The sequence below is a fragment of the Ochlerotatus camptorhynchus genome, unplaced genomic scaffold (genome assembly GCF_037179485.1).
Source record: "Ochlerotatus camptorhynchus isolate MF236.1 unplaced genomic scaffold, CSIRO-AGI_Acam_v1.1 ptg000165l, whole genome shotgun sequence".
Taxonomy (NCBI): domain Eukaryota; kingdom Metazoa; phylum Arthropoda; class Insecta; order Diptera; family Culicidae; genus Ochlerotatus; species Ochlerotatus camptorhynchus.
In genome coordinates this window covers 1,546,754-1,574,257 of record NW_027040655.1, presented here as the reverse complement: position 1 = coordinate 1,574,257, position 27,504 = coordinate 1,546,754, and the positions used below count along the sequence as shown (strand labels likewise).

The window sequence follows — 27,504 nt, the reverse complement described above, 5'->3', positions numbered from 1 at the left end:
GACATGTGAACCTGGAAGGAAATGAGATTGCAGATAGCCTGGCGAAAGCTGCACTCCATACGAAAGAAATAGCCAACAATCGGATATTACCACACGATGCCATCAATTGGATTAAAAGCGATATCACTGAAAATATTCAACAATGGTATGTTAACTACACACAGGAACATGGCAAAGGAAGGAAGTTCTTTAAATTTCAAACAGGAATAAATTTGAAATCATGGTACCACAACCTGCCGCTAACCAATTCCGAAGTAAGAACACTCAACAGGCTGCTATCCGGTCACGATTATTCGCCGTTCTGGCTCAGCAGGATGAAAATTAAAGATGAGATGTACTGCCAATTATGCGACTGTTTAAACACCTCTGAACACATAATTTTCCACTGTATAAAATATCTAATACCCAGAGATAAACACAACCTTGATAAATATTACTCAATCCAAGAAGCATACGATGACAAAAACATTGATACTCTGAAAGATATATGTAAGTTTCTTAAGGAAATCAGTCTAAACATATAATGCTATAAGATTGTAATGCACTGATTCAAATGACAACACAAACAAAAAAGCTACTCCCAATGAAAAACCGACTGGCGTTATAGCGAAAATGCTGTGCCATTTATCAGTGGGTTGTTTTGACAACACCCATAACCAGAAGAAGAAGAAGAAGAAGATACTGCCGCTCTTCGCATGTCGGTCCCATGGCAAAAATCAGCAAGCCGAGAAAATCGCATTTTAAGCTTGATTCGTACCATTGCTTCTTATGTGATGAGACAACCAATTTGGCTGTCTTTCCAAACTTGTTCAGAACAAAGTTTATGAGTTCATCCAGTATTATGAAAATATGGTTGATCAGCTACCATTTGCATTAAAAAACTAAGTTTTGATAAAACTTTCTTTGGGAGCGACATGCGAAGAGCGGCAGTATATTTTGTATATGGTATTGTCCACTTCTTCACAGTAACTAATGTTTCGCACAAATCTTAAAATTTGGTCTAATCAAATTATTAAATTGGCTTTCGTAAATATGTAGGTACCTTAACGCAGATTTCTTTTCTTTTCTCCCTCCATTAGGCCAAAGGCTACCATTAGAGAAACGACCTACACCCATATATCACCTGTTCTTCCTCCTTTACATCCTTCCTTCTAATATAGTAATTTAAGCAAATATAGGAACACGATACTGTTGCGTCTAATCTTCTGTTTTGTTTCGTTTCGTTACAAGAGATGGCCTCATATGTGCGAGAATAGTATGGAATCCAGATTCTATGCTATGATTTTTTGTTTGTTTCATACATGCTTACATTTCCTTGAAACAGAAAAGAAAAGTTTCTCGTTCTATCCTCTAACTATGGCACTTTTTTATTTGTTTTGTATACTTTTCTCCTTTGCAAGCCGTCTCACGCCCTAACATAAAGCGTTTTCTATACATTGTCGTGAAATAAAATCATAAAATTTAGGAAACGGTATAAAATATAAAAGTTATAATAATTACAACACATCTACTAGGTGCTTGGAGATCGCACCACTTTTTTTTCTTTTGTTATCTTTGCATCATGCAATTAGAATGAAGCAGGAAAAACGAAATCCATTCTAACTTGGTTCCAACCAATCATTTTCGCTGATATTTTGCCTCACTCTCATAACAGCTAACAGTTCTTTCTGTTATGAGTTCCTGAACGCTGATGATGATGGTATTTGATTAACCCTCCCAACAGCTCCTACTATTTTTGTTGCTTTCTTCTTCCTCAACATCCTCAAAGTGGGAGATATGTTGTATTACTAACCTGTTGCAAGATTGATCCACACACACACATGCACACACCGTACCATTTATCGTAAGAAATGCCGCCCGCAACCTTTCCCGTTTGGTCAGTTTGTGCTAGGATAGGGGAACATTGTTCGATCTAAAAAAACGGTTTGATTATGTTAGTTTAGTTTTTTAGGTCAACAAACCTATATTGCAAAATTTCATCCCACCTGAATGTGACGACAGATTGGTTTGCTTTGGCTTCGGAGGTAATTTAGGCGTTGTTTCTCCGGGCGAAAATCGTGGCGAAATATTCGTACTGAAATGTCATGGAACGGTGGATTGATTAGGAAAAGTTCTGTGCAAACTAAGACCTACAAATCTTACCTAGGCCGTCGACCGCAAACAGCCGGCTGCTGTTGTGATACTGGTGAATTTTGAACAGATTTATTCTTCGCAGCACCTGGTGGTATGGCGGACGGTGGTAAACTGACTGGTCCACTACCACCAGCAGCTGCTCCTCCGCTGTTCACACTGGAGACAGCACTACCCGCCACCGTGCTGGATAGTCCGGAGAGGGACGGCGAAGCGGTGATGTTTGGTACGTTCTCTTTCGAAGCACGATCCATGGCCGAGTTTCGGCGCATCATGATGGTGCTGGTGTGCGGTAACATTAGTAGCCGTTGTTCGCTCATGTTGTGCTGGTTTAGGTTGTCGCGGGTCAACGTCGACGAGGAGGATGACGAAGATGGAGATTCATCCTTCTGTGTGGGCAAATTTTGAAACAGTCAAAAATATGAAACTTCTGAATATAGCTATCTTACTCACCGAGAATACATTTACGTGATTCCAGCTGTCACAAGCCACTGCTGAGCTGTACAGCTGATGCTGTTGTTGCACGTTGCCAAACAAGTAATGCGACTGGATGTGAGTACGTGGCGGCAACGGAGGTGGACTAATATCTCTCGGAGGAAGCTGTGTGGATGATGCAGATGGAAGCAACGATTAAGTATTGCCCGGGAACGGCTAGGCATGTCTAGAAACACTCACCCTGGGTGCGTCCGGCGCTTGTCGTACCTGCGAAGACTGTGAAGACTCCCCGGAGGACTCTTTTCGTTTAACCCTAGGAGGTAGAGGAGGTGGCATAGGAGGAGGAATATTGTGTGCATTTGGTACGTTCACGTGCGGTGAGATTGGAATCGGGCCGAAGTCGCTGCTCGCCGCCGTCGTGTTGAGGATCATCGAATCGGCCGTCGTTGAAGAGTTGTTGTAGGTCGTCTGGTAGGCCGATGAGGTCGACGAAAACGAAGCGGACAGCGAGGGCGAGATTGCACTGCTGTTAAAATCTATCGCTGCCGACCCGGTGGTCGCTCCCGTCGGGTGCATCTTCGGGCTCGACGGAAAAATCGGCGAGTTGTCACACGACGAGCGGTTGTTGAGAGCGCTACTCGCGGAAGTGAAATCACAGTTTTGATTCCTGTCGGGAGAAAATAGTCGTTAGATCGGTTCGAGTTATCCAGCAAAGGTTTGTGTGTGAGTACATGGATTCTCGATTGGGGCTTCCATTAGTAAAGCTCGGTAAAAGCGCAGTGGGTTGGAAAACTTCCCGATTTTTCTGGACATAAGAGTATTGTCGTGCTAACAATATTTAAATGAAAAAATGCAGGCTTATAACGATCTCAATTAACAACTGTGGAAGTGCTCAAAGTGCTTAGTAACTCCCATTAAATTCCACTACCTTATTCGCTTATATTTAACAAATAAGCGTATTTCGTGTACAATGTGCAGACTTCTTCAGTGTTTTGTACTAATACCGTCGAGTGTTAGTACAAGACATTGAAGAAGTCTGCACATAGTAGACGAAATACGCGTAACTGTCAAGCATAAGCAAATAAGGTAATGCAATAAAATGGAAATTACTAATCCTTCCCTCTCTCTTTTTATAATAATGTTTTTTTTTTTCAAAAAAATTGTTACAGTGCACTGACCGCTTAAAAGCTTCAAGTACCATTTTTTTAAGAAATATGCAAACGACCATTGATTATGCCAAAAGAATTTATGCCTAACGATTATTATGCCGAGAATTAGGACGTACACGCTATTTCAAAACTACCTAAATTTGGATAGAATACACCCAGCTCGGTCAAAACTAAACCTACCCAAAAATGGGTAAACTATATTGGGAGTGCAAATTGACAAATGGACAACATCAACATGAATCCGTTCGACTTTGTTCATTTGTCAACTTGTCACTCTGAACATAGTTTACCCATTTTTGGGTAGGTTCAGTTTTGACCGATCTGGATGGATTCTACCCAAATTTGGGAAGTTTTTAAATAGCATGTAAAGTTGATGTTTACCCCATTTGATATAAAGTCATTTGGTATAATAGTCTTTTAGCATAACAGTTGTCATGCACTTTTTGTTGTTGTTACATGAGTCATTAGCAAGAGTTTTGGAAGGCCGGAGAGGAGATTGATATAAAAAATAGATACTGGAAAGTTTCCGACATCTCGTACTAAGAATTTAAAATAATACCCAAGATTATGGTACTTAAAGGTGTTTAGTTAAATTACCTTCAATGTCAGTTCCCCAAACGCCATTAACCCGAATGTGAAAATAAACGATCAGCAATCAATAGAAGGCTGAATCTCATTCGGGGAAGTTGCCACTCGAGGTAATGGCGTTCGGGGAAGTGACATTTTGGGTAATGTAGCACAACCGTATTCAAAATTTTGGTAGTTTCTAGATTTGAAGAAAAAAACAAGGTCTAGAGTCTAGAGAAATGCTTAAGGTTTTTTTTTCTCAGGATTCTGGCACTTTGAAGAATTTTGAGGAAAATTGAACATGATTTTGTGGGATAATTCCAAGGGTATTCTAAGTATAATTCTTTTGTGGTTCAGGGGAGAATTCCGATGGAGTTTTGAGAAGAATCCCAAAAACAATGTGAGATTTTTCTAACGAGAATTCCAACGTAATCCTTCAAGTTCCATTCCAATGTAACGCAACGCTGACCAGAATTCCATTGAGCTGTAAGGGAAATTTCAGATTAAGATTTTGAGAATTCTAATGGAATTAAGAAGCCGAATTCCAAAGTAGTTCAGGTACAGAGTAGAATTCCAAGGGAATTGTGAGGAGAACTCCAGATGAATTCCAATATTGAGTATTCCTAGGTTAGCATTTCATGGAGATAATGATGAGATTTTGAAGGTAGTTCTAAAAAGAATTCCAAGGAATTTCAGAGGAAATTTTTTATGAACTCAAAGGAGAATTCAAATAGAACTTCAAGGAAGTTCTGAGGAAAATTCCAATTATGAGAAGACCTCCAAGGGAATTGTGAGGAGAATTACAGACAAATTCTGAGCCGAATTTCAAGAGATAATTCCAAGAGCATTCAGAGAAGAATTACAAAGGAATACCGACGAGAATTTCAAGGTAGGTCTCAGTAGCATCCAATGGGGTTTAAAGGAAGAATTCTTGGTGAAATAAAATTATAGTTTCAAGGAAATTCCGAAGAGAATTCTTAGGGAATTGTAGTTTCAAAGTAATTCGTAGAAGAGTTCCAAGGTAGTTCTAAGAAGAAATTATTCCAAATTAATTTTGAGAAGAACTCCGAGGGCATTGCTAGAAGAGTTTTAGAAGAATTCCATACCGACTCTTTTGCAAGATTATGCAAAGAATGTTAAGAGAATTGTAAGGCCTTTTCCAGGTAAATTGAAATGAGAATTCCGATAGAGCTCAGTACAAAAATATCTAAGCGAATTACGAGCAAAATTGCAGATAGAACTACTGCGATCATGCTAGAACGAGATTCCTCATGAAATTCTTTATTAGATTATGTGGAGAATTCTAGGAGTATTCTGAAGATGCTCTTAATATTTTTGAATTCGTACCACCTACGATATTGTGCAACACCAGCGATTCGTTGGTGAGATTATGTGGAGAACTATAGGAGAATTTTATAGAGAACTCCAGATGATCCCTAAGTGGAGATAAAGCAGTAGGGTGGTTGTTGCGTGCTGTACCATCATCAACATTGTTAACGGGCTACTCCCGCCTTGATTACATTCAAAGTGTTTTTATGTTACTTCATACGCGAAGTTTACGATTTTCAGAGTTGGTTGGAAATGCTATCTAACATGAAGCTTAGCTAGAGAATGGTCTTAGAAGAGCGTAAGTAGATAGTTCCGTTAGAGTACGGCAGTATGAAAATTGAATAGAAGTTGAAAATGAGCGAAGGGCCATTAATGCGACAGTACAAAGTCAAACGCACACTTCTTTGCCTAACCCGTACGATGTACGTGGAGATTTGAAGTGTGTATTCAAATCTACAGGCCTTTGGCTCATTTTCAACTTCTATTCTATTTTCATACTACCGTACTCTAACGGAACAATATACCTAACCTCTTCTAAGACCATTCTCTAGCTAATAAATTAACACACTAAAGCTTCATGTTAGATAGCATTTCCAACCAACTCTGAAGTATTTACTATTTAAGGGGAGATGGAAAAACATGATACGGACCAAAAAGTTGCAGATCACCTGTGCTACCATCGAAATAGAATGGTTAAGGTGATACTCTAAGGAAGCCTTAGCGTGAAACTTCAAAGGCACAAATGTCAGCTTCCACAAAACATACAAATTTGAAATCGCTACTCTCTGTTTGTAGTAGCACAGCAAACAAGGAGTAGCAATTTCAAATTTGTATGTTTTGTGGAAGCTGAAATTTGTACATTTAAAGTTTCACGCTAAGGCTTCCTTAGAGTATCACCTTAAGGTAACTATGAATTTCGAGGAAAATTACTAACTAGTTCTAAGTAGAATTGTTTGAGAATTGCAAGGGAATTGTTAGGAGAACTCCAGTAAGGAGAATTCAAATACAATTCGAAGGTAAGAACTTCATAAAAATTATGAAGGCAATTCCTGGTGGATCCTAAGGCGAATTGCTAGTAAATTCTAAGATAATCACTAGGAGAACCCTCCTGAGAGAATTTCAAGACATTTCTGTGATCATTCCAAGGACATTTTGGGGAAATATTCAGATGATTCTTATGCGTATTACCTAGCATTTTGATGTGAAATGCAAGGTTAGTCAGAAGGATGATACATTAAGAAAATTCTGAGGAATATTCCAAGGCGCGGAACTTACGGAATAACTACTTTTATGCCAAATGGCCACTATGCCATACAAAAATTCGTGATCTCAGATAAAACGAAATGCAATACCTCGGACAATATCACAGACTTGATTCTAAGAGATATTTTTGAGATACCGGACTTCGAAATGTGTTCAAGATTGTCTGGAAATGATTTTCCAAAGTCTTTGAAATATGTCAATGAATGCTGCGTCCTCTTATTACTGAGCTATTTAAGGATTTAGCCAAAAAATCTAATTACTGGGCTGGATCTAAAAAAATCAAAATTCAGTTGACTGATTTTTTTTCTAGCTCCAGGAACTTCAATTTTTATCTCCAGGTTCTTGAAAATGTTTCCTTGTTCGGAATGCTAAAAATTTCTATAAATTCTTACAATACTTACTTCAAAGTGTTGGATGAACTAATCCTAAAGCTACTACTACTGCTAGTTGCATGCGGTGATGTACTGCTTGGTAATCCGGAAGTGTTGTAGCAAAACTCAGTTCCTCCGCCATGGTTCCGCAATGGTGGTGGCGCTGGCGGATATGCTGGTTTGTCGGTGCGTGGACTGATCGCAGGCGGAATGTCGGCACCGGAAGACGGTGCTGGTGGTGGTGGTGGTGCAGAAACCGTGGTTCCACTGCACGAGGACGCACCCACGGCAGTTACCATCGATGATGAACTGGCAGATGGCGAGGACATCGACGCACTTGGCGAAATGGCTGCAGCCGCATTTGGTGGATGTGATGATGGTGGTGGAGGTACAGCTGGACCGTCGCTAAGCGATACAATACTAGCGGCATTGGTTGCAGCTGAGCTGCTCAAGCTGAGACTGCCTCCGCCCCCTAGACCAGACGCTGAAAGAATGGAATGGGGATTGTCTTCAGCATACGTATTGGCTACTACTTTGTTTTGACTAAGCATTGGCGTGTGTTTAAAGCTAGCAGTAGAAGGATTATTGTTGCTGTTACCATCACTGTTCGATGCGCTCATGTTCCCGAAAAAGGAGGAAACGCTAATACCCGACGATGACGACGAAAGCGCACTCATCGAAGACGACGGATAGCGTGGACTGGGAACTAGCTTACTGCCAACACTGGAGTTGCTGCTGTATTCGGATAGGCTACTATTGTTTAGGTTGTACTGTACTTGGGACGATAGCGAAGAGGTTAGGATAATACTATCGGAGCGTCGTGGAATCTCCGGCGCCATCTGATGGTCTGCCGCTGATGCGAGATTTACCACTGACTGGGAAAAACTGTGCTGATGCCCATGGTGATGATGATGGTGATGATTTTGCTGTTGGCCACCTGACTGATGATGGGCCGGACAATATTGCATCGAGCCCTGTGAATGATGCTGATAGTGGTGCGTCTGTTGCTGATGGTGATGGTGATGCTGTGATGACGACGAAGAGTGGATGTTGACGGGAGCAAATATCGAATAATCGAGCACGGAGGAAGACGACGACGAAGTGGCCGGGGGTGACTGCTGTTCTCCACCGTTATCGTTATTGTTACCCGGCGAGGTCTTGGGAACGAATGGCAACGTTCCAGGTAGGTTTATCGACGAACTGTTGTGGCGTCTCGGCTTGATACCGGGAGACTTTAGTGGAATGTCTGGCCACTTGCGTACCTGGAATATGAGAATTAGAATCACACGGTTAGAAGGAGACTGCCCCTGGAGATTAACTGAAAAGAACTTACAAATTTCAATGGCTGACGGCAATTCTTCGGCTCTATCCGTTTGCTCTCCTCGTAGAGATAGTTTTGAATCTCGGTTACACTCATTCCTTTAAAAGGATCTAAATTTTCTAGAAAATGCTGAAAAATAAAGAACCCGTTAGGAGAAATCAAACCCAGCTTTGAGGCGAAAGATAAACTTACCCTAATGCTAGGGTCAACTTTTAAGCAGTATGGTTGATTTTGATATTGCTGTATTTCACCAGTAATTTCAGCTACACGTCTTCTCTTAGAGAAGTTAATTAATTCCGTATTTGGTAAAAAATCTGGATTCCCTTCCTCTATATGTAAAATATTGGTTAAATACATTCCAAAAAATGGCACACAAGGTGGATTTATTGAACGCAGCTTTTCCTGATACTTTTTGAAGTGCGAATTGTTCAGCTCCCGACAGTCTGCCAGCACCCGCTGGTAGCTCTTGGTAATTTCCTCCAGCGTTAGCTTAAGCCGATGGACGGCCGCCCCCTGGAAGGCCGACACGATCGACAGCACGCCGTTGAAGTTGTTTAGATCCTGCAGAACTATCATCACCTCTATTGCACGTGATGCCATTGCCACACGTTCCTCGAAGTTCTCCGCCTCGATAATCGACTTCTCGATCCAGCGGGTGAACTGCAAGGGGGTTGTGCATATTTCGGTTATTACAAGACTTACTTTATAGCAGCCAATTAGTGGGTACTTACATTCGTAGTGTGATGCATAATTCTTAATAAGTTAGGACTAGTAGTTTCTTTATCTTTTCCGGTCCACACAGAGCCGACCAGTTCCGATGGTTTCACCTGGAATACAGACGCATTAAATTATCCAATGCTAACAACTAATTGGACAACACTAACTGAAATACTTACATTTTTATACATTTCAAACTCTAGCAACGTAAGCTGACGTGCAAGTTCTAAGGGATGCAGCATCAGTAGGTTAAATTCGTTTTCACCCACATTCAACGGTAAGTGATGTTCGATCGCCGGTGGACTATGGCCGAAGGCAAACGTAATCTGCCGGTGGCTCTCGTCACTTTCATTCTGTGGAATGACGTTTTTGGATTTAAGATTCAAATTTCTGCTCAAAGGATGGGAATTCTAAATTACCTTGCGTTGTACAATCTTCAGCACTGAGTCAACCCATTTCCGCATCGATTTACCTCGCACTGTTTCCAGGAACTTTAACAACTCTTCCAGCAAGTCGACGTCGCGTTCAAAGTCGTAGAAATGATGGTCTACCCAGTGCCGAAGAACATTCAGCACCCTGAACTGAACTGGCTGCACGTACTCCTTCTTGTAGCGTTTCCAGTCTTCCCGTTGGGAATTTTTGTGAAACTTGTCCGTGTCTGACCCGAAATCCTTATCGCTGGCACTGTCATACACCAGTGCCGGATCGGGTATGTCAAACCGTTCCACCAATAACATAAGAAGCTCTTTGGGCGAACAAAACGACCGATACGTGGTAAGGAAGGTTCGCACGAACATGGGATCGGCGTAAATGTGGTAGGTCAGCCGTTCAATCAGTTTCGTCAGCGTTGCGCCTTTGATCAATGGGACACCCGTGCCTTCTCGCTCCTCTAGTACAATATTCGAGGGCGAGTCAAGAACGGCAAATGCATAAATGTCCGGACTAGGTACTTTGAGTGGGTGTTTCTTCTCGATATCTAGTAGAATACTGTCTAGAATGCGTTCCAGCATGGATTTCGTGTTCAGCATAACCAAATCGGCCATCCAATCGTTTTTGTGTTGTGCATTTTTCGCAATAAGTACAACGCTGGTCGGTTCCCGTGGCGAGATCTCAAATGCATACCTCAGCTCGTCCGTATCGGGTCGATCGATGATCTCCACTTTGCGCATGAAGAATCGTTCCTTCAACCGGTAATCGTAATTATTACCGGGCACGATCTGCCGACGAGTTTTACACAACACTAGCAATCCGTCGAAAAGGAACACTTTCCGTTCGGTTTGCCGCTTGCCGGAACTGAGCTTGGCAAGGGTATCCTCCCGGATGAACTCGTTGCAACACTGACCTACGTCCTTGTCCCAATGTTCGACACTGTTTTGTAAGTCGCGTGTTTTTTCGATTGCCGACTGACGCCGAGCTCGACTGTTTACCCTAGCAAAATATTCCCTGCAAGGCAAGCAAACTTCCGTTATCAACTATCCCGGAAAAGCAATCGGTAGAAGCATTCATACTTAGGTAACCGTGAGGATATGCCCTGTAACTCGCACTGCAAGGGCTTCAGCAGACCCTGAACCTGCTCAAAGCTCTCCTTATCCTCCTGCGATGGACTAAGCTGTAGTAAAATTTTAATATAATCTAAATACAACTGTGCATGCCCGATAGGCCCTAAAAGTAGTTTTGGTAGATAGAACTTAACCGCTTCCCTGAAACCGTGACCAGCCGACATTAGCAAAGTACTCGCCTTGGGGAAAAAAAAACGATGATAATCACTGCGAATAAAAAAAATTGAGTAATGGAAATACCTGAGGCTTAGCCAATAAATTTGCTAAGGCTTCCTTTGCCTGAACCGATGTGATATCTTTCGCGTACTTTGCGTACACATCAAACTCCGCCGCTTCCGCTAGTTCTGTAGGAGATTGAAAGCATGCCATATCAAAACGTCAAGTTTACCCCATCCAAGAACCCGCAACGTACCTTCAAAACAACTACCGATACAGGGCGGAGTTTGTTCCTGCGACATTTCGATCACATCCTCGAGCGAACCGAGTAACGTCACCGAGACCTCGTAGATGTCCATGATGTTGGAGAAGATCGGGTCAAGTTCCTGCAATGTAGCACATGATATTTAAGTTGGTATGCAATTCTCGTTTATTACAAACCTTGGGCTTGTCGACGACCCTGGCCAGCTCCTCGCGAAACACCCGGATGATCATGTGCAGGTCTCGCTGGTACTGCTTCTCGTCGTGTATGAGCTCTTTGACGACCTCCTCGTAGCTGAGACTAGTACGGGGCGTCGGCGGCAACGGGCTCGGTGCCATCGAGCTCGAATTGTCGCCCTGGTAGAACATGTCCATGAGCACCTGTGGACGAGAGAAAGACCGGGTTGGAAAAAAAAGAACGACTTGGTGCAATCACTTCGCATCACAGGTGTCTACAGTGTTGTCTTGTAGAAAGTCTAGCATGCTGTAGAATGTGGGAGCTGTAGTTTCAAAATCACAATTCACTAAGCCTCCAATGTATGAAGGTGCTCCTGTCTTTTTTTTTTTTGGTGTACACTTGCAGTGGAAGTTGGTTGTGGTGGGACATGTAGTAGTAGTTGTAGAGGTGGTTGCTGATATTAGAATAAGTACTATAAATCAGTTCCAAAATATTAACATGCAATCTTTCAACGAGACAGAGTTAGTAGTAATTGTGGTTGATCAGTGTTAACAAGTGTTATAACAATATTGCTTTGCTGTTATCTTACGCATTCATTGCTACAAAAAGACATTAATCACCGGGTAGAATTTATGTTCCTGAATATTGCTTATGACAGTAAAAATCAATCCATGCGTATGACAGAATCCGTGATTAGGAGCTGTGAGCTGTGCGAAGTTTTGTTGTCTTATCACTCACTCAGGTGCGTTGAAGAAAAGCAGCCAAAGTATTTCATGGAAATCAATGTCGCTGGTTATAATTCAAGCAGCAATTAGCGATCTACAGAAGGCAAATTAGCCAGTTCACACCAGGGTAGATGATAGAGCGCGTAGTGAACAAACTTTCTCTATACACTCTCGAGTCTAGGTGCCCATCAAGCTTGGTACGGCCACCGTCGACAGCACTAGACTCCAAGATTGGCCAGACTAACAAATAGTACAGCGCTCGCTGGTATAGCGGATCGCGAAAGTCTTCAAAGATTTTGCATATAAAGCCAAACTGCCTGCAAGCTTTAGTCTCCATGGCATGGCGGTTTGAATGTCAGTTAACAGTCGAATGTAAGTCCCAAATGTTTGATCGCAATTGCCAAATAGAGCGCTACTTCGTCGTAATCGCCCATTTCCGTTCTATCGATCAGAAAAGATCAATAATACCAATGATTTCACCGTGCACATATCAAAAATAGATTTGTTCCGATGCGTTAGTTCATTAGCTACAACATAAATCCTGATAGAGCACATTGTATGAATATTTATGCTCATTGTTCTCAAAACAAAAGAAGCGCTCCTAGCGAATCCCCTTTTTCTACGTTAATCCGTAGGACGAAGAAAATCTAATGGCGTTTCAATGCGTTAGGACGGAATTGAAACTCGTAGAATGAATTGGGGAAAAAGAAGCAGTATTCGATTTTAAATAATATCTCAACAATTTGTGATACTTTATCAAATCCAACTGTATGTATGGAAAGATGAATAAATTTAGAAGTCATTTTTTGATAGAAATACTCCTTTTGAACACTCGTTCAGAAAAGAGAGGTAAAGCGCGGGTCGTGCTTAGTAGGACTGAAATTAGATCAAAAACCCTATCAAATTTAGTTTTCAATTTGAACTTAGACTTTGCTCGGGTGTCGCGTTGCACTTGTTGATGCTGAGCGTCAGGAAATTACAGCTGGTAGCGGTCAATGCTATCAAAAATAGTGAATTTAGTAACCATGTTGAAGAAATAAGAGACCAAATAGTGACTAATAGTTGTAAAAATAAAGTGACTAAAAAATGACCTAAGAGAAGAAAAGCCTGATGTTTTAGACTTTTTCAATTAGTAGCTCATAAACATTTATGTAAGATATGATACTTTAAAGCGAAAGATTGAATAGAAAGCTAATGATCAAATCCACGGTATTAGCCAAGGCTATCTACCACATGAAAGAACCTGAAATTACCGGGAATGAGTAGAATTTCAAGGGAACGAGTGTGTTTCCAAGGGAAATCTGAAATGAATTCAATGAAAATTCAGATAATCTTTCCAAAGGGTTTCTTACTGATGAGAACTTCAAGGAAAATTAAAAGAAAATTGAATTCGGAAGATAGTTCCAAAGAAATGCTAAGGAGAACTCCAAGTTAATTGTCATAAGAAATCTTCGATGAACATGGAATAACAGTCCATTCTACAAAACTTCAAAACTACTTGAAATTTGCCAAAATTTTCCTAAAACTAGCTTAAAGTTCTTGTTTGTGCATCATGTTTTAAGTATAGTTTTAAGGCTAGCCTGATACTCACAATACTTCTCATCATATTTATAAACTGCCCTGCACTTTATTGAACTTCCCAAAGTTTCCTTAATTTTCCTAACGATCATGGATCTTCTCTTAAGTTTTAACAATTCGCTGAGGTTCTTGCAACTTCTATAAAATGTATGCAATTTTTCTAATGTTAACGGAACTGCTCTGAGGTTCTCTGCTTTATCCAAAAGTTATTAAAACCTCTCTAAAGTTTTAGCAGTTCTCATGTAGCTTGTTGTACTGCCCTGATTTTAATTGACATAATAACAAATTAAGCTTCCGTGAGCTTCTGAACTTATGTGAAGACCTTAATAATTTTCCTAACATCTCTGAAGTCCTGAACTTCTTAAAATTTCCCGCTAATTTTCTGAAACGAATAGAACTGAACTCCTCCAGAAATTCCCCCTATTTTTGGAGCTAACTAAACTTTTTTGAAATACTCTCCCATTTTCAGAAGTTCCAGAAGTTCTCGGATCTTCCCTTAAGTTCCATAGACTTTTATAAAGTTCTCGGAATGTTTCTCAAGATCTCTGCACTTCTGGTACTTCTTTAAGCTCCTGCAATTTACTCTAATTGATAACTTCATCAATTTTCTAGACTAGGCTGAATGTTCCGGCAAATTTTCTGACATATATTCATAATTCCATGGCGCTTCTGAAGTTTTCGAATCATAAAACTCCTTGTAAGCCACTGCGAATATCTCCTTAAGTTAATGGGATTGCTCTGAAGTTATCTGAGCGCCCAGAAAGAACGCGGAACTTCGCTGAATATCATGAAACTATATAAAAATATCTAAATTTGTTAGATGTTCATCTAAATTTCTTAGATGTTCTCTGGAGTTTGTTGAAAATATTGGTGCTTACTAAAAGATCTCGCAATTTATTTTAATTCATGTAACTTCGTTGATGTTCTCTAATCAACTTATCTAAACTCGAGTGTTCACTCGGCTTTCAACAGAAGCAGGCCACTCTCGATGTGTGTCACGCGATCGTCTGTTAATTCGGCAGCAACCATTGCGTGGTCTTTCTCATTGTTCTTCATCAACCACTGGAAGCGGATCCCGTTCTGATGGAGGAGGCTTATTGGATTGCGGAAGATAAAGCGTTTGTTGGGCTGTACCTTTTGAATATAGTTTTACGATGTTTTGTATAATGAACAAGAATTCTTGGCTCTTTAAAGTGAATTCGATTGAGCCTTATTAAATAAACAAAAAGCCGATATCTGATCTGACTTGATGTTCTTGGAGAACTCTCCATTATATTTAAGACCTCGGTTCTACTCTGAAATAAATGGAACTCTTTTAAACTTCCCTAAAATTCTCTGAATTTCTAGGAAGTTCCTGACATCTTTTGGAAGTTTTCATAAATTCTCTGAAGGTCTCTGTACTTCCCTGAAATATTTGGAAAATCTTAAGGGTTCTCGATTTGCTTTTCTTCAGCATATCATGGAACTTCATGAAATTTTCTTAACTCACGAAGTCTGAACTAAAGTAACGGGAACTGCCCTTAGGATCTTTGAATTTCCCCAAAGATCTCTAGTTTTAGCTTTTCTGAGGTACCTAGAGCTTCTTTAAATGATCCACACTTTTTCTCAAATTCTGTGTATTTCTGAAGTTCTCTTACCGGTGAAGCTCTCTAAAATTCTAGGAACTTCTTTAAAGTTCCTGCATTTTCCCAAAAGCTAATACAGGGTGCGTGACGAATTTTTGCAGTAAATGGCATATTTGAGAAAAATACTCCAGTTAGTTATTCTAGCAATGAATTTTGTGCGATTTATTTTCTATCGCAACATATGGAAGTTGTAAGTAAATTTATTCAAAAAAATTGTCTTCCCTTTCGACGACTGTTGTTAGACGCTTCCGGAAACGGCAGTATGCACGTTTTAAAATGTTTCGATCCATAGATGTCATCACTGCCTTGATTTTAGCTTTTAGCGACTTAAGTGTGGTGTGAGGGGTTCTATTGGTATCCCGTTGGACGACGCCCTATACAAAATAATCCAACGGATTGATATCGGGACTGCTTGGGGACCAAATTTCTTCCTCCCAAATTTACGAAATATTTTCCGTAAGCCATTTCTGTGCTTTATTAGCAGTATGAGCAGGTGCTCCGTCTTATCACTTTCCCAAGCCTTTTTTTAATATTATACACTGTTTTTTGAGACACATTTACCGACCGAATTATTTCTTTCATGCATACTCCGGCGCGCAACAAAGCGACAACGGCTGACAGATTGCTCTCTTGTTTCGACATCTTTACGTTTACTCAACATTGTTTGTTTAAATCTTACACCTAACAGTATAAGCTATCCAGTGCTACCAAATATATCTAAATCATGATGCACAAGCATGAGAAATTACTATTTGAAATTTACTGCAAAAATTCGTCACGCACCCTGTAGAACCGCTTTGAAGTTCTTAAAGCTCCCAGAAAGTTGCCTATATTTTCAGAAGTTAAACTTCCCTTATGTTCCCGTTTCAATATCCTGAACTTGTACATGGAATATTATCTTAAACTTTCTTTAAGTAAGTGTTAAGCTTCAACATTTAATGAAGTTTATTGTAAAGCTGTTTATTTAAAACTGATTATCTTTGAACTTTGTTATTATAAACATAGAAATTATCCGTTAAAATTTAGGAAAACCTGGAACATTCGGGAAGTTTTATTTAGCCAAATGAATAGATAGAGAAAGACGATTAAACGTCAAAAAGCTTTATAGAAGCACAACACCTTCGAATTGTTCGAAAATTAGAACAACATGTGGGCATCGATTGAACACTCAGATCCAAGAAGAATAATCTATCTTGAAATAAATTCACGTAAAATAAGTTGAAAATAGTGACTGATTACAAGAAAAAGTGACTTTAGTGACTTGGCCTTTAAAAAGGAGACTTTTTAGTGACTGGCTTGAAAAAAAGTGACCAAGTCACTAAAAAGTGACTCGCAACCAGCCCTGCACTCTGCATAGAATCAGCGTCTACTCTTCACAATACGCTAGTGACGTCAGCGTAGAATAGCCGGCATGCAGGTGGTAGTAGACAGGAAAGTTCATTGACAAACAGCGAAACAGAAGAGGTTCTGGATTACTCTTTTGGAGAACGTCGCTATTGTAACCGAGAATATTGCAAGGCCATGCGGTTGATTCAAGCTGATCCTATCCTCCGCTTCAAAAGTCAATAGAAGGGTGAAAAGGATTATGTTTGCTAAAGGCAACTCCGATCTGCCGAATGGTGCATTCAGAGGGTTGCCAGTTGCCACTTCTTTCGAGGGAAGGCTGATACTATTTACGGATGGTCCATTACTCGATGAGGAAGTTGGCTACGGGGTGATGGGAGGTCATACACAGTTGTGACCGGTTATCTGGTCTCTGTGGCATCTTCTCAGCTGAGGTCAAGATTATGTTAGACTCCAATTTAGCGGCAGTGTAGCTTACCAGAAATGCAGCGAGAACAACGTGCCCATAGATCATTTGTTCATCGATTTAAAATCGGCATACGACACAATCGATCGAGATCAGCTATGGCAGATTATGCACAAGTACGGATTTCCGGATAATCTTACGCGATTGGTCAAGGCGAGAGTGGGTCGAGGGATGTGCGTTGCCTCTCGAAACTTTTTGAATCTCAAAGGGGGTTACGGAAAGGTGATGGACTTTCGTGTCTGCTATTTAACAGGCAGTCTTGAATGAACTTTCTATGACCTATGCCCCATCATGCGGCATATCATACTGCATGCAGTGTTGCGAAAATATCAAAAGATCTAATCTCACCAATGTGCATAATCTCATTTGAGTATCGTAGACCAAAAACTCAACACGCAAACAACAGCCGATGATATTACAAGCTGTGATACGGTTGCTATGATATCATGCTAACAAAACTCCCCGGCTACAATTCTCACCAAACTGTGTTGAGTTTGAGCTTCAAGATTTTTGCTGTACATCCGAACACAAAACGAAACTTCCATCACTGCTGGCAGCAGTAACTTTGTGTCTGCCATCTGTGAAGCGTAAAGAAAGATAGCAAACTATGCTTTCTCTTTCTAAGAAAACGATGTGCAAAGGAATCATTTTTGTGGTAAGTCAACTCGTGACTGCATGTTCTGAATAGTCTCGCAATATCAAAGCAGCTTGTAAAAACAATATCATGTTTGATATTTTATTCCAATATCATGCGTGATATTGGGAGCCCTTGAGAGCGAAACGAAATCATTTGAGTGAGGATTATGCCATCACTGACTGCATGACACATGAGAGTTTAAATACAAAATTATTGGCCATTTTTTTCGTATCGGGACGACATTGGCCACATCCACACATGATGGGTGCCCCTGGAGTGGAGGATGACTGAAACAGGTATGAAACAATACTTATTATGCGATACTTCAAATCTCATACAAAATTAAAAACAAGATCATTAACAGTTATTGTTTATTGTTTTTTGAAAAATTCAACTGACAATTAATGTCTAAATGAATAAAACTTAAACTAAACAGTTACGGTCAACGGTACGGAAAAGACCAATTAGCCGATGACGAAACACGTCAGCTGATACATTGAAGTCGAACATATAAAAAATTGGCTCGTGTTGTGTATAATTCCGGCTCCGTGGATCCAAAAACAGAAAGTCGCGTTGAAGAAGAGACCTCTCAGGAGCATACATATTTAGCTGTGACAGCAGTGTTGGACAGTCAATGTAAGCAGCTTTCCAGCGAACATAGCTTGAGCGACCTTCCGTCTCACCTCTAATGGCTCGATTCCCAGGAGACGGCAACGCTCCTCGTACGGTGGCAAGTTCGTTGGGTCACGCCAGTTGAGGAAACGAAGAGCATATCTCACAAACTTGCGTTGAACGGATTCAATTCTAGTGATCCAGCTAGCATGGAAAGGGCACCAAACAACTGAACTTGACTCCAATAAGGATCGCACAAGCGAGCAGTAAAGTGACCTGAGGCATAGCGGGTCACGAAACTCGTCGGCAATTTTGAAAATAAAGCCCAATTGTCGATTAGCTCTGGAGATGATGTCATTGTAGTGGATTCTGAAAGTGAGTCTGCAGTCCAAGGTAACGCAGGGATCCTTTATGTGCTCTACACGAGCAAGACAGTGTCAGCGACAGCGACAGTTATATTAGTACCCAGGTTCACATTGTAAACACTCGGACATATAACAGGTGCCTACGGGAAAGATACCAACATTTAACCTTCCTATTGCATTAGAGTCTTGTTTGACCCGGCGTCACTTTAAAAAACCTGTAACATCCGGAGCACTTTGAGATTTGGGCGTAATTGATTTTGTAAACAAACACGTCAATCGCCGATTTCTCGCGAATAAAAGAACAGTCTAACAAACAAAATATACCAAATGATAGAGGAACCATTCCTCTACCTGCTAGTGTTGTTAGTTTTTAGATTGAGCTTCAATTCGCGAGAAATCGACAAATGACATATTTGTTTACAAAAGCATCTCGAAGTTCGCCCTAATCTTGAAGTTACTTAGTAGAGAAATATGATAGAAACCTGAAATTTCCTCATTTTTCCTAACTTTCGGAAACGAACATTTTGCTGTCAAAAGAAGTTTTCGGCGACCTCTAGGTGTGGCGTTACAAAAAAAATATAAAGGTTCCTAGAATAGCATTCTTGATCTATTAGCCTCAAAAAAAATATAAAGGTTCCTAGAATAGCACCCTGCTTAGGATTTTTACAATTTAACCATTTACGATACTTAGCACCGGTTCCAATAAGGCACATATGGACACGTTCAAAACCTCATGTACAGGAACCTTTTTTTTTCATTTCATTTTCATTTTATGATGTAATGTACAGGAACCTTTTTTTATAACTTTATTATTGAGATTTTTAGCCTTGGTTAGTTTATCTAATATCTAGATAGAGCTGGAATTAGGGCGAAACAGCTTTTGTAAACAATGACTTCTCTCGATTGATTTCTAGGAATTCAAGGCACGCCTACATAAAGCAAAATATCCATTGAGTAGGGAAAGTCTTCCCCTACTCGATGGTGATGTCGATTTGCCGATGAGAGCCATGGCTTCCGAGAAATCATCGAGAGAAATCATTGTTTACAAAACCTGTTTCGCCCTAATTCCAGCTTTGTCTAGATATGTATGTACTGGAACCGTCCGATGGCTCTAAATTTATGATTTTTCATCCAGAAGTAAATATATATCATGCCACAAACGAACAGGTAGATTTGACTGCAACCGGATACCCCGAACTGGTTACGGCACGGCCCAAAAGACAAACACTTCCAAATCCTCACGTACTGGTACCGTCCAACAACTCAAATTTTCTATTTTTCATCAAGAAGTAAATAGACATTATGCCACGAACAAAAAGGTGGATCTGGCCACATCCGAAACCCACACCCGATTCCAGAATATAGAATACTTTCTAAACCTTATGTACTGGTACCGTCCCAAGGTTCAATATTTATGATTTATCATTCAGAAGTAAAAAGACATCATGCCATGGACCAACAGGTGGATCTGGCTACATCCGAATACTAAGAACCGGTTCCGAGGGGCCCCAAAAACGACACTTCCTAAACCTCATGTACTGGTACCGTCCCACGGCTCAATATTTATGATTTATCATCCAGAAGTAAATAGACATCATGCCATGGACCAACAGGTGGATATGACCATATCTGGAGCTAAAAAAGGACACTTCTTAAACATCCTGTACTTGTATCGTCCGTCGGCTCAAAATTTATGATTTTTCACCCAGAAGCAAATAGACATCAGCCGTAAGGTGCATCTGGCCACATCTAATCACAACTTTCCTGGCCATTTTACTGTCCATTGGACCAATTTTACGACCACTCCCTTCCTTCATTCGGGCACTCAGACGCCCCTTGAAGGTTCTCTACACACGAGCCACAGTTGTATTTGCAATTCCAAGCTTTTTAGCGATCCATCGTTGGAACGCCACTGGATTTTGATTGTAAGTGTACAACATTTTTCCACGGCAATTTCTCGTTTCGACGACATGACTGGAACTATGAAACTTGCAGGTGTAAACAATACACTATGAATAAGATTTACTCAAATCTTCAGGTTTTTTACTCATACGGCTCAAACGTTACAGAACATTTTCGGTGTGCCATTTTTATCGAATACACCCTTTAGGAGTACTGATCATAATATCAGGGCTGGTAGTGGGTATGTGATGTAATAGTAGTGACTTTAGTGACTAAAATTACGAAAATAGTGACCAAATAGTGACTTTTAAAAAAATAACTCCAATCATCCGCTATTCCGGTATTTTTAAAAATAAAACAAATGATAAATTTGCTATCGAAACATAAGTATGAATTGAATAAGCAAGAGCACGTTCCAATTCTAAAGGCCCACGCACATTAGATCCGGATCGGACGCGTCGCGGCAAAGTGACAGCTAAATCTATTGTCTAACTGTCAAATTTACGTCAACGCAACGCAACGGATCTAATGTGGGTGGCCCTTAACCTCCATTTCCTCACTCTGCAGATCATTTTTTTTTATTAGATCGCAAAATAGAGGCACAGAGAAAAATGTTTGCTTTTAGACAGCAATTTTAGAAGAATATACTTAGAATATAGGATATATATGAAGCGATGCATTTAGCTACATGAAGAACTGCTGTCTAGAATTAAATGTACATAGATCTATGTTAGCCATGAGTATATTAATAAAAGATCTTTCTCTTTGTAATTGCTATAACGAACTGGTCGTATTTTTACTTTGCACCATTCCTCTCAAGAATAGAATCTTCTGAAAAAGAATAATAACTCTGGGACAACTTTTCTAGATCGCAGCGAAAAAAAATATCATTATCATGGCATGAGGAAAATTTTCCCAGATGGACATAAAACAAAATTGAATGCATCTAGGACTATAAATATTGATCAAGAAAAATTAGAGATTTAGAATACATTTTAGAGTTTTTGCCAGTTTTTTTTATTTTTTATTTTTTAATATTAGTATGGAAACAATACATTACAATTTAATGGACTTAAAAAGGAACTCAAAGATCTGTGACATGATTTTTTTCTCGATGTTTGGACGGATACGGGGGTCAAAGATTATTCAAATTTCTGGCCTTTGAACAAATGTTGAGAGCTTGAAAATTCTCCTAGATCATTTTTTGACTTATATATTGAACCAACGAGAAAGGTGTTTTTTACCTGAAAATTCAGGTAACCTCTTCAAATTAGGAATTCAATGATATGGCAATGAATTCCACTGGATTCACTGGTCCAGTCCACATGTCATGCTGGTGAAGGTTAAGTGAAATTCACTTAAGTTTTTCGTGATTTCAATGTATGAAAATTTTCTCGTCGTATTCGTAATTCAAAAATGACGATGGAAGAAAGTACACATTCGTCGTTGTTGGACGAGTTGGGATTCCCAGGCTTCTTCATGTTTTCAAGCGTAAGTTTTATATTTTTTTATAAATTAGCACACATTAATAAATTAAAAATAAAATTGCAGAATACGACTGAATTTGAATTTTTCTAAAATGCAATCATTTAATGAGTCAAATAAATCAAAATATATATCTATAGTCTATCACCAATTGACTTTATCATTGCTACAAAATCCAGTAACATCTACTTGATTATTCCCGTAACTTTTAAGTGATGCCAATTTGAAGATTATCGGAAAGTCCGATAAAATTTTCGTGAAAATCAATTGATTTGTATGTGAATCACCCAAATGTAACCTCTCCCAAAAACACGTAATATTCACCTGAAAAGTATGATGGAAAATATGTACGTGCCTATTCAGGTGAATTTTACATAACTTTTAGTTGTAGTGTAGGCTTGGATAACTTTCAAGATCTCAATGTAAAACAACCAGAATATTGAGTCCGGAGCTGTTTTAGAAATCTCTGAAAATTTATGATACGTCAATTTCAAGATAAAAATAAATAAAATATTAGATTTCCTGAACAGTAAACGTTTCCATATGTTCGCAACTCTTCTTGTCAGACTTTACTCTGAGTTTTTAAAGTTTTTTTAAAGTTACTTTAGTGACTGTTTGATGAAAAAAGTGACTTTTTAGTGACTGACTTGAAAGTAGTGATCTGCTACCAGCCGTGTAATATTGAATACCCAGGACCGCAATGACCACACACGGACCTCCTCTGGCTGCCTGAGGGAGCATCCAAAATAAAAACATGATGACAATAATTTACACACACATTGATGTCATTCAGAAATCGTCGGACTTCTCTTCCGCCTTCAGTCGTGAACATTTTCGTAGGAATTTGAATTAGTAAGAGTGGAGCACCATAAATTTAGTCATTTTTTTTTTTTTTTTTATTCTGGAATCTTGATAAATTTGATATACCAAGGATCTTATGTTTTCAGACAAAATTTCAGTGTTTTTTTTATTATTTTCAAACCTCGCACTGATCAACAATCACAAGACTCATGCAATATTTATAAGTACACCTCATACTCGGGTATCATGTTTCATAAATCTACCAACGTACCAACACACACAAAAACACCATGCACATATCAATAGATGAAACATTTTGTTTATGAAAACTCTAGAAGTTGTGATAGAAAACGAATGTAGCAAAAATGGTGCAAAATATTAACGATAAGTGGAATGAAACAGTGAAAGAAGAAATAACGATAAATATAAAAAAGAAGCAAAATCAAAATTAACCGAGGTCAAGAAATAGTTCAGTACCGCACGGAATTCCCAGAGACAGAGAGAACTCAATTTTAACGATAGCAAACGGGAGGACCTGTTAAGTCGTTTGTCTAAGGTTTGGTTCTCGTACAAAGTAGTTATATTTATCTACGACACTTTCGTTCAAAACAAAAACGGAACGTCTTTCGGATAAGAAAAGGCAGAAACCAAACATACGTAAAGTAATACAAGAAAACAGACACACTAATTCAACGATACCAATAACCAAGGACACTGAAATCTAGATCGTTAGACAGAAGAGAAAGAGATAGAGGGGAACAAACAAAAACACTAAACTAAAAGTTTTCTCAATACAAAGGAGAGAAGATTCAGAAAAGATTGATAGTGTACGCAAAATCAACGGGATAGAAAGTAGTTGAAATAAGATCAAATCGTCTTAAACAAAAAAATGTGGGATTTCTTCGTTACTTCGACAGAGGAAATAAATTTTGAGAAAATCAAATTTACATACCACCTGCGGTGTTTTTTGGTTATATTGATTTTGTTTTTCGAAATTAATTTATTTGTTTGATTGTTTTTGTTTGTTTTTGGGACAGCATGAAAGAACATAAATCATATTTTGCAACGTATGTTAATAAGAAATCAAAGCTTATTGATTCAAGTGTCAAGTATGGTTCGAACGAAAGTAATACGAATGGAAAAGCGAAAACATAAGAAACAGGTAAACAGAAAGCTGATAGTCACATCGCGGGGGTTTCTTCGATTGATGTAATGGCGTGTATTTCTTCAAATTTTGGAATCGATTGCAGAATTTTGCTTCATTTTTATATGCTGGCATCAGTTGAATTTGCCACAATCCGCTGAATCGTACTGGCTGAAATTGTTGTGGCAATTTCAACCGAAAAAATAGATTTATGATGCAAATGTGAAATGTAGATAATAACAAAATAAACACAAACGATTTCTGATGAGTTTGATTTGAAACTAAGCATATGTAGCTTGATGCAGAACTGCTTGGCAATGACAATGTATTACTAGCGTTACTTCTATTTACTTGCATTAAATTTACGAAATCAATCATCATAATGGTAATCATCAATGAATGCCTATTCTATTTTTTTTAAAACGATGATAAATACTGTTATTTTATATTTACAATCAATCGTTTCCAATTTCGAAAATGTTTGTCAAACAACACGTAAATGGGTTGAATCCTAATACATTAGAGAAATGGCAATCCTACAGCCAGTGGTGTCGCGTAACCTCACTTTTAACTGTTCATTTTTATACTCAAATCACTTTCAAAAAGCACAGGGACCTCTTGTTTACGTTTTTAGAGTTGTTGAAGAGGTAGATTGAGGTTAGGGTGACGTACCTGGCTATAACGTTCACTTACAGGGTGATTCAGAATAACTGTCACCGATTTCACAAATATGCAATTCTCAATGGGTAAAATGGGTATATGTTCAAGTATTTTTGTTTTAAGTGTGTACAAATATCAGCTTGTATTGATAGTAGGATTTGAAATTTCATTCGTTTGTGATTTCAAGCAGCCATTGACGTCAAAATGGAGAATGGCATAAATCTTTAAAAAAATCGTGTGTTATCTTTTAGAAACTGAAATCTCTTCGAAAGAATGTAACATTTATTTTTGCATCATTATAGAGGTACAAAGGCACCATGCTTGGAAAATCCGTTCAATATCAGAGCTTAAACGCATCACCAGGACTCAAAAAGTACTGGAACTAAAGCGTGCGTGCCAGCTGTGGTTAATTTTCATGACAAATGTGGCTGATAATTAAGGTAAAGGGAGAGAGATTTGAAAAAAAAACCGCGTAAAAAAAGACCGCGTAAGAAAAAACCGCGTAAAAAGCGATATACCGCGTAAATTCTGAAATCCGCGTAAAAAAAACCGCGTAAATTCCGGAATCCGCGTAAAAAAAAAACCGCGTAAATTCCGAAATCCGCGTAAAAAAAACCGCGTAAAAAAACCATGTAAAAAAAAACCGCGTAAAAAGCGACTCCAGTGTATGTAGAATATCTGGAATATAATGATATCAAAAATTCATGCAAGCGTTCAATCGCTATGACCATTTTAAAAAGGGACAGTTATTCCGAATCACCCTGTATAAGGAGATCATGGAGTAAAATCGGCGCATACCGATAGAAATCTTGCTGGATTTAGAGAACCAAACCGTTGGAACTATTCAATCGGCAATAACTCACTAAAGGCTGCTGCAAACAAGGTCAACTGTTTAAAATTATGTGATGACCATTTTTGAAACCACAGTGTTTGATTTACAGGGTTGTTACGAGAAATCCGCGCGAACGATTAAACACGTCATAACAACAAACATACAAAAACTGCACCAATGCGTATGTTCAAATAAACTTCAAATGGCTACCCGCATAAACGCGAACCGTCACTTGACCGTACCGACAATGGTTCAACATTGTTTATAATCCCTCCTAAACTTTAACTGAAATGGTTATGGAACTTTACATGAACGTTTGTGTGGTTAAGTTTTAACCTTATGTATTATGGTTTTTTTGGAAGAGAACCTTACATATAATGGGTTGTTAATAACGATTACCATTCCAAATTATTGTTTTCTTCATACATTTTCGGAAAGCGAACTTTAATGGTAATGGTTATGGTAGTCAGTAAGGTCCATGGATGGTTTTGTATTATAGGTCAACTTTACGTGGAATATACCGTGAATTGGTAATCATTAATTTACAGGCAACCAATTCGCGATATATTCCACAAAGTTGATCAATGCTAGAAAACCATTCATGGACCATTACCATTAAAGTTCTCAAATCATAAGCTAAAAGGTTCTAATAAAGTTCTCTTTTCGAAAATGTATGGAGAAAACAAGAATTTGGAACGGTAATGGTTCTTAACAACCCATTATTTGTAAGGTCCACTTTCAAAAAACCATAATACATAAAGTTAAAACATTGTCACACAAACGTTCATGTAAAGTTCCATAACCATTTCAGCCAGGCTTGCTTCCACTCACTTGCTATAAAACAATACTTTTCGGAATTTTGGAATCATTAGATGATATAATAATAAACAGTAGTTGTAAGTTACAAGAAGAGGTTGTAAAGTATGTGTTCCCGGAAAAAAAAATAACTATACAATTACCATAAAATAAAATACAGTTACAACGAAATCTATTGTCAACAACCTATCTTATTATACGTATATTGTACAATAAATTTTAACATATTGTTATTACAATAGATGTAAAATACGTCCCATATTGTAAGGATTTTCAACAATAGAACAACATTACAATTTTCGGTAAATGGCTCAAGTTTGTTCGGAAAAAAGCGATTTTTCGTATGGTTAAGATACATAACAACCCTCTTGTTCTATTGTAGATTTCCCCATTTACCATACATTCTATTGTGGAAATAATAAATTCTATGGTTATTTTATTGTTGTAGACAGTACGATTTATTGTGAATACAATAAATTCTATTGTATGGTTACAATACATTTCATTGTACCTCTAAGGTACTTTTCTACGGGTTTGACACATACAACCTTTCAATATTGCTTCCAGAGCCTCACAATAAGCGATTTTATAGTTCGTGAGCGCTCACTCTGAGTGAACACTCACGAATCATAACAACGCTGATTGTGACGTTTTGAAAGCGAAATCAACAGGTTCTACGATTCAAACCCATACTTTATAACCTCTTCTTGTAGCTTACAAGTAAAACATATCATTATAAGATCCAATGATTTAATAATTCCTAAAAACATTTTTTTATGACTAGTGAGTGGAAGCAACCCTGATTTCAGCTAAATTTTAGCAGGGATTATACACAATTTTTAACCATTTCCGGTAAGGTAAATTTATGGTTCACGTTTATGCGGGTAGTGCAGTATGAGATCGCAACGCTCATGTAGTTCAAAGGAGTATTATCAAAACCTGATTTGAAATCGTTTTAGTTTGTTTAGAGCAAGATCGATCATTTGAGCCACCCTAATATCATACGACGAACTATGGGTAATATTTCGGTATAATGGGTCATGGTCTAAATGATCA

At 38.8% G+C, this 27,504-nt stretch overlaps 1 protein-coding gene across 2 annotated transcripts in view; it reads right to left on the bottom strand.

Annotated features, from left to right (window-relative positions):
- Positions 1-918: 918 nt before the first annotated feature.
- Positions 919-27,504, bottom strand: part of Sos (Son of sevenless) — a 52,652-nt gene continuing 26,066 nt past the window's right edge. The window contains exons 5-20 of one of the 2 annotated variants that reach the window (XM_065222300.1): positions 11,459-11,659; positions 11,274-11,403; positions 11,102-11,205; positions 10,811-11,040; positions 9,722-10,745; positions 9,482-9,655; positions 9,317-9,412; positions 8,778-9,245; positions 8,598-8,714; positions 7,863-8,526; positions 7,295-7,748; positions 2,806-3,232; positions 2,584-2,730; positions 2,143-2,519; positions 1,986-2,074; positions 920-1,912 (exon numbers count right to left, since the gene is read on the bottom strand). In XM_065222300.1, coding sequence (XP_065078372.1) covers positions 1,878-1,912; positions 1,986-2,074; positions 2,143-2,519; positions 2,584-2,730; positions 2,806-3,232; positions 7,295-7,748; positions 7,863-8,526; positions 8,598-8,714; positions 8,778-9,245; positions 9,317-9,412; positions 9,482-9,655; positions 9,722-10,745; positions 10,811-11,040; positions 11,102-11,205; positions 11,274-11,403; positions 11,459-11,659 — 4,737 coding nt within the window. In that variant the 3' untranslated portion in view covers positions 920-1,877. Of the gene's footprint in view, positions 1,913-1,985; positions 2,075-2,142; positions 2,520-2,583; positions 2,731-2,805; positions 3,233-7,294; positions 8,527-8,597; positions 8,715-8,777; positions 9,246-9,316; positions 9,413-9,481; positions 9,656-9,721; positions 10,746-10,810; positions 11,041-11,101; positions 11,206-11,273; positions 11,404-11,458; positions 11,660-27,504 lie in introns of both variants that reach the window. The other variant, XM_065222299.1, reaches the window with a different exon arrangement.